Genomic DNA, 8,282 nt, shown 5'->3' on the forward strand with positions numbered 1-8,282 from the left:
GTGAAAGGAGAGGGTTTAGAGGAACAGTCAACTGGGCATTCATCTCCTGCTCAATCTGATTTGTATGTAAAGGTACACAAAGGAAAGTCAAATACGCATTTCTTTCAGGGAAGTGGAGGGACGACCCCCAAGCCTGTCTGTCCACTGCCTCTGAAGATAAGTCGCTCATTTACATTGTCAGCACAACATTCAACAAAATGGTTTTAGGGTCAAGATCTTTGGGCCAGCAAGGAATTTCCTCGGGAGCAAATTGTGAGGGAGGTTCCTTGGGGAGGGCTGTAGCCTTCTATCTGTGTTAGCTATCCATTCGGGAACAGTGTGGAGTCTGTAGCTATCCAGTCAGGAACAATATAAACTAGTTTTTTGCATGACAGTTCCCAAAGCTTGACTTTTCCCTTTGGCTGAGTTTGGGTCCCAAGAGTTATTTTCCTTCTACTTTCTCCTACCCTCTATTTTCACAAAAGTATTTGTTGCACAGGTTAAGTGTTCTTCAGAATTATTTGTCTTATGCATAGTACAGAAGAATGTTGAATTCAGTAGGAGTAAAGGAGACATGAGAAACTAGAATGAGGGAAAGGATGCAATGGGTAGAGAAAAGTGAAGGTAAAACAAGTTATATATTTTCTGGAAATTTTTCACAAGAGTATATTAAGATATTTAAACATTAGGAAAATTGAACTTCCTAACATTTATTTCTCTAATGGGGAAAGGTAATGGGGAAAAGGTGGTCTTGTTTGGGAAGCAGAACGACTTCCGTAAGAGTAATAACATCAATGAATGCTTTTCATGCATTAAGTCGGCTAATGGGCACATTACTTATTTCTAGTCATCACAAATCCATTAGACACATACCTTATACCCCATGTTACAGATGAACAGAAAACCCTGTACCTTTTTCAGCCTTTAGAATGTGATTCAATAATTCTTCCTAAATATTTTATATGTCATCTATAAAGTTCTCCAACTAGCTATTGGATTGATTGGATCGACACTTCCCTCTGGTGTGATGTGTCCACAGAGCCACAAATGGGTTACGATCAATATTGATCCTCTACAACCCTGGACTGGTCTCAGTGCCCGATTTGGCTACAGCCACAGGGGAGCTGATTCTGCTGTCAGCCAGTTTTCCTCAATGTGCCATAAAACTATATTTTTATAGTTATGTCATAGAAAGTGTTTGAGAAGTGCTGCTATGTCAGGAAAGTTAATACAAGCCCACCCTAAGGAAAAATAAGACCTGTGAACAATGTATTGATTGGTATTAGTTTCTAACTCATGTGTCACAATGTTTTGTCTGGTGTTGAACTTAGTTATCTTGTAAAAATAGAGTAATTTATATAAAAGGTATTTTGTGGCGTCTCTATCTTTTCATGTTTCTTTTTTCTCTTCCTTCCCTTTAACTCTTTAAGAAGTAATAATCCTTTTATATCAGTAGGTATAGACTTCGTTGTTGCAAGCTAAGAGTGACTCCCACAGTTTGGAGTTTAGATTCTCAGAATTTTAATTGCAAATAATTCTGCCTGCCTACTCTCCACTCCAAAGTGACACTTGACATTTAGGGTCAATCTATTTGGAAAAACCCTGCTACAGTTACCATAAGACTTAATTTTTAAGTGTTTTGTATATTTCTAAAGATATTGGCCCTCTGCTCATGTCTCTGAAAAATACTTAATCTGTTTTCACACTGCTATAAAACACCCATGACTGGGTAATTTATGAAGAGGTTAAATGGGCTCAGAGTTCCACATGGCTAGGGAGACCTCACAACCATGCTGTAAAGGTGAAGGAGAAGCAAAGGCATGTCCTACATGGCAAAAGGTAAGAGGCATGTGCAGGGAAACCACCCTTTGTAAAACCATCAGATCTCATGAGACTTATTCATCATGAGAACAGCATGGGACACCCCTCCCCCCAGGATTCAATTACCTCCCACCAGGCCCCTCGCACTATATAGGGATTATAGGAGCTAGAATTCAAGATATTTGGGTGGGGACACAGCCAATCCGTAATAGACACATTCCAATCAGTTCTTAACTGGAGGTTCTGGCAAGAAAAAAAAGTTATATGCTGAGGTTGCTGAGATCTACAGTAAGAATCATCTTCTATCTTTGAAATTGTGTAGAAGGAAAAAACATTTGTGGTAATTTTGCTGTCACACCTCAAACTGCAAAACTTACAGCCACGGTGTGTGGTAAGTGTTTGGGGTAAGGAAAAAACGCATTACATTTATGGTAGAAGACGAGCAAATGTGTTGTGACTGACATCAGGTTCTATACTACGGTTTACAGGCTTCCCCCAGGAGTCTTAGAACACAGCCTCTGAGGATAAGATGGTGACTGCTATGTTTGAAATATGATATTTGACGAGTTGATTCTCTATAATGGTCAATGGACAGTGTCTAAAGGGGAGAAGTCTGGAGAAGTCAGGGAAGCAGCTGAAGATGACCGTTTCTTTTGTCATGACTGAGCGGAGCCAGAAACAGGCTACTCCATGGATTTTTAGTGGAGTGCACAACCTTGTTAAAAGCTGATGGGTGACTACTAAACCCCATTATGCCTACGCCATCCCAGACTGTTCATTGTTCAGAACCTTCATTCCTGTCAAAAATGAAATCCTTAAAATTCCAGGCAGCTTTCCAAATCTCACATGCCCCACAGTTGCTGGCATGGGGGTGACTTGTTTCCAGGCAGAGAATATTTAAATTCTAGGGCAACGACAAAGTCTTGTATCCTTCATTTCAAATTTCTAGCAGCATATGCAGTTTCTTTAGAAAGTGGTTACCTTTCCTGAGGACATACACCTCCCCACCACCTTCTGTAGGGCCCCTGTGACATCCTTGTTCCTAAGGCTATAAATGAGTGGGTTGAGCATGGGAGTGAGGATGGTGTAGAAGGCAGATACAGCTTTGTCCTGCTCAGGGGTGTGGTAAGAGGCAGCACATATGTGTACATGGCAGCCCCATAGAAGAGGCCGACAACCACCATGTGTGAGGAGCAGGTGGCCACAGCCTTTCCCCTCCCCTCTGCCTCACTCATCCTATAAACAGTAATGAGAATTCTTGTGTACGAGGCTGAGATGACAGAGAAAGGGATGAGGAGCATCATAATACAGCAGACATACATGGCTGTCTCGTAGGCTGACGTGTCCATGCAGGAGAGCTTCAGAAGGGCAGGGACCTCGCAGAAGAAGTGGTTGATCTCCCAAGAGGCACAGAAGGGGAACTGCATGGTGATGGGGGTGAGCAGGAAACCATCCATAGAGCCTACCAGCCAGGCTGCCGCCACAATCAACCAGCAGATCCTGCGGCTCATGAGGACAGGGTAGCGGAGAGGGTTGCAGATGGCTATGTAGCGATCATAAGACATGAGTCCTAGGAGGAAGAACTCAGCCCCTGCTAAGGTCAAGTAGAGGAAGTGTTGGGCAGTGCATCCTGCAAAGGAAATGGCTCTCTGGCTCATCACCTGGTCCACCAGCATTTTGGGCACAATGGTGGAAATGTACAGGATGTCCATGAGGGAGAGCTGGCTGAGCAGGAAGTACATGGGGGTGTGGAGGCGGGAGTCTATGTGGATGAGAATGATCATGGCCATGTTGCTGGCTACAGAGATCACAAAGACCAGGAGAATGAGGGCAAAGAGAAGCCAGGGGAAACGGGCGTTGCTGAACAAACCCAAGAGGATAAAGTCGGCATACACGGAATAATCGCCCCGCTCCATAGCTCTGTAGGGTACACAAGAGAGACATATCGGCAAGGTTGGAAAGGTATCCGATTTACCTAAAACATTATGAAGCAGTCATGAACCAACCAAGGTCAAGTCATCTTCTTGAAGCTCATAACAATTTCCTGAGAGCTGCCTGAGCAGGATTGTGCTACATCTCATATCATAGTTAAGGATGATTTTCTTGATTTGGTGACTACTGTTTAGAGTTCATGATGAAACCATTTTTGTTCATGACCACATTCATCTCCATCTTTCGAGTACCACCTTACATCGGGGAGGACGCACTTAAGGAACCAGCCTGATTGAATAGGAGAGGGTGGTGGGAGGAAAGGAGGATTGTCCCCATCCTAGACTGCCCTCCTTATACTAGATTCGAGTTCTCACACTCAGCAGTTTGAATATCACCAAGAGTGTATATGTTGCCTATGGAAGAATAGCTGCATTGATCTAACCTAATTTCTACCATTCTGGACACATTTGTACATTGTCAGATGCGAGTGCTCAACTTCTATCAGGTAGTATGTTTGAAAACGAGCCTGTGTTGAATAAAAAACAGCCGAGTTCTGAGAAGTCATCCGAGAATTCATAGGAAGAAATCATGGGAGAAAATGTTTAGGGTCAAGCAGTGTTTGCTTTCCTTCTTGCAGCAGAAAACTACTGGTTAACATACGACTCATTAACAATTAAGTTAAATGGGAGCATAACATTTTATGAATAAACTAAATATTAGACTATCCCAAGAGGGATCTCTCAAATGAAGTTAGATTATGCATGTATATCCATATATATCCATATCAGTTAATATCTTACCACATTTAGAAACATCAGTTATGTGGATAGCTTCTCTGCATCGTACGGAGTTGCACCATCCAGTGCATGACTGCTCCAAGGCAAGGTGTGCCGTCAGTACAAGTTACATTAAGAATTCCAAATCTTAAAAATATATGCAACATATCTCCTTAAAACTTTATATTGATTATATGGTAAATATTTTAGAGATAACATTTGGATCTAGATTTAGTTTCACTTATTTTACATTTTTGATGTGGTTACTAGAAAATTTGGAATTATCTCTGTGGCTCCCCTAGGATTTCTACGACACAGCACTGGTCTAGAGTTATCCCTTTCTGAGAATGACAGCTCCAAATACCTTCATCCAAACAAGTCCTCCAGAATTAAACAACCCAAATTAGAATTGAGCCAAGAAGTTTAGGTGTGATACCAAATTAGAAAAATGTCTACTTGTATATGCATTCACCTGCAAATAGTAATAATTGATTCATAAATTTTACATTTCTGAACAACCTTGTAAGATACTAGACCATTCTACAGTTGAAAACAAGACTTAAGGAAACTTCACCAGAGGAACATGCTTCTCTTTAAACAGTGACAGTGTAATTGTTCTATGCTGTTCTCCAACAGGACAAAGTAGACATCAATTCATTCCTCCCACAAACGTTTCCTGAGAGGCACACACTGGGTAAGCCAGAGTCCAATATTCTGAAAGGACCTGAAAGAACGTAAGACATTGTCTTCAGGGAGCCTAGAATTGAGGCACATAAAGAACGTGTGTAGTATGTGTGACCACAGGTGCACTTTCAGAATGGTTTGAAGACCTCTACAGTTTTGACTTATTTGGTATGTGAACAAAGGACAAAAATGGTGGAAGCTGCAGCCCACTGGCTGGTAGACAGGAAACTCACACCAGGGCCCCTGGGTACATTCCACCACAACCAGGCCACAATGGACAGATGGAAAATGATGAAAATTAAATTCTCAGCCAGATTTTTACTGATGAAACCCACATTATATCCTTATGCATTTTTCACTTCTCATTCTTGAAAGTATTACCAGCTTTATGCCGGAGCTTTCCACCAGCTGTGTCTTTTTTTTTTTTTTTCTTTTTAAACCGTGTTAAACCATTGGGAAAATTAAAGGCAAACATTTAGCAGCAATTTGTATGATAGAGAGGTAAATGCTCACCCAGACCTGGTTGTCCACAATTTAAGAACAAGATCCTTGGAGGGCTATGCTCGTTATTTCACAGTAAATTCAGAGAAATGTGGAACCTACTAGAGACCAGCCACAGTGACTGCTATTGGTCCACTGGGAATATGACAGCCCAAGAAAAAAAAAATGGGTCCAAAAATATGCTTAGGGCAGCTGTGTCCCAAACCCTGACCACGAATACTCCTGGTCCTGAAACTTGAGACCCTGGGGATCTCCCCAATTTTCTTCACAAAGGGAAAGGGGAGATGCGGGTGGCTCCGTAACCACTCAGATTTTAAAACCATTTTCCTGTCAGTGTTGATTCATTCCCTGTATTTTAAAAATTACCCAGAATAGCAACATTTAATACTTGGAAAACAAAGGAATCAGCTGGGTTACTCCATGCCCCCATGTAATAATTTTATGTCTATGCATAATTTCAAGCTCTAGTGAACTCCCAATTTTATATATACTTAATATTTAGCACCCTTCCCACGTATCTTTATACAGACTATTGCTATGATTGACACTCAACTTAGAAACATGAATGTAAACCAAGCTTGCTTATAATATACAATATTGTGAGGTTGATTCTCCGGCGTAGTTCATGGAGAACTGTACGATGCTTTAGAAGCCCATCAGCAGATCATTCGATACTTAACAGTAACAGAGCACACTCACGGCCGCATCGTGCTTGGCCCAGTGTTTAGCACAGTATGTAAACTCACGTTAATAGGGATTCTTTGATTACTAAGAAAATTGAACATATGTTTGTCTCGATTTTTCATGACCATTTCTATATAAGGTGATTTGTTAAAATTAGTGTCTTCTATAGAAGAATTGATTTTTTAATATTTAGTAATATTCTGATATACTATTTAGTGCAGCTAGTTTGCCCCCAAGGTTACTTATAATCATAACTTTGGCCTAAAACATCAAAGTTTTGAAAATATTTAAGACATTTATCATTCTGTATGCCGAATTTTTAAAAAATATTTTCCATCCAGGTATGCGATTTGTACAATTTTACTTAAATGTTTAAAATGCTATTTTTATGCATTTAAAATCTGAGCTAGACATTAAAAATTATGCAACTACTAGTTTACGAGGTCAACGATAATGAATTTGTACCTTAAGATCATGCCAGTGGGTTTATCTAATTGTAGTTCTTCAAACAAGCACGAGTTCAAGTGTGATGAGCAGCAATGACCTAAGTTCCAACAGTTCTCCTTGTGGATGTGGGAACACCATGGGTCAAGTTAGTTCCCACCCTGGTGCATGTGTAAATTCTGGTAGAAGTGGGAACTAAAGTGAGCGCCAGGTTATCCTTAAGCAAGATTGTAACAGCAGCGACGGTTAACTTTGGGAATCTCACCCTCTGCTGTCCATATGTTTCTCTCTTAAATAGCAGATCCAACAGCAGGTAGCCAGTTTTCTACTTTTTCATTTTTGATGTCATTCTTGTCAGAATCTTGCTCTGCATCAAAGATTGGCAACAATTCTTGGTGACCATCTAACTCAGAATATGTTTGAGTGCTGAAAGGCTAAGCTAGACAAGAGATGAGAACAACAGGCATAAAAAGGGAGCATCTTGAGAGAACAGGGCTAATGGTGACCCTGACTGTAAGACATTTAATTCTCTGTATAATCAGATTGTTTCCTGCCCAGCAGTATCTTCACATGAAGTGTCACTTCTAGTTGAAGACAAGACATTTTCTAAAGTAAAATCACTTGGGGAATCTTTAGAACGGCAGAGAAATTTTAAGGCCGAGAGATTGTCTTGAAGCAGACCAAGGGCATGATCACTCTCAGTCTCTAGAAGTTGGACCGAGTTCTTCCCGTCTATTCCTACCCTTGAAACTTTATTCTTGGCATTTGTTATGTAGCATTGTGAACATTAAACACAAATTTTCATCAGAAAGCTAGGTTTATAATCCTATCTTCATCACTGATAAGCTTCTGGATGTCTGGCAAGCCACTCATTCTATCAGCCTCTGGGAATTTCTAAGTATTAAGTATGGTGCAATGGTTTCTTGGAGCAGAATAGGGAGGGTCTTCCTAAACCATTTTGAGATATTTATGAGGTACCTAAGGTGGCATACTACAAATTAGATAAGCTCTTTATAAAGATTGTTAGAATTGTATAGGTGAATATGTGTTGCAATAAAAACTTTGTTGGAATCATTACAAACCTGTATAAAATTCAAGTAACCTGCTACATTCTGATGTCCACAAAAGATAACTGAGTCCATAACAGAAGAAACGAGATCGAATTATATAAGATATGAGTAGCACCATCCACAAACATCTACAGTTCAAAGTCAGACCTATCAGCTTCAGCATTCTCCAGTATTTCTGGTTTGAACCAACTTTCTAGTAAGTCCAGAATCTATTTAAAGCATCCTGCGATTGATCAAGCATCGAGACTGCAAACTTACCTTACACAGTATCTTCTCCAAACATGATGATCTGAATATTTAGAGAAAAACTTTACAGAACTAAGGTAGTAAACAGTTGTTCAGCATTTCCTTTTATGTAGTAAGTGTGGGGAACTAAGAGGCATACATCAGA

At 40.4% G+C, this 8,282-nt stretch overlaps 1 protein-coding gene across 1 annotated transcript; it reads right to left on the minus strand.

Moving 5' to 3' along the window:
* Positions 1-2,766: 2,766 nt before the first annotated feature.
* Positions 2,767-3,716, minus strand: LOC104674030 (olfactory receptor 2T27-like). Its single transcript, XM_010378239.2, is given in 2 exon segments — positions 2,767-2,930; positions 2,933-3,716. Coding segments are annotated over 2 exon segments (948 nt in total).
* Between the last annotated feature and the right edge of the window lie 4,566 nt (positions 3,717-8,282).

This window comes from Rhinopithecus roxellana, chromosome 8 (genome assembly GCF_007565055.1).
Source record: "Rhinopithecus roxellana isolate Shanxi Qingling chromosome 8, ASM756505v1, whole genome shotgun sequence".
Taxonomy (NCBI): domain Eukaryota; kingdom Metazoa; phylum Chordata; class Mammalia; order Primates; family Cercopithecidae; genus Rhinopithecus; species Rhinopithecus roxellana.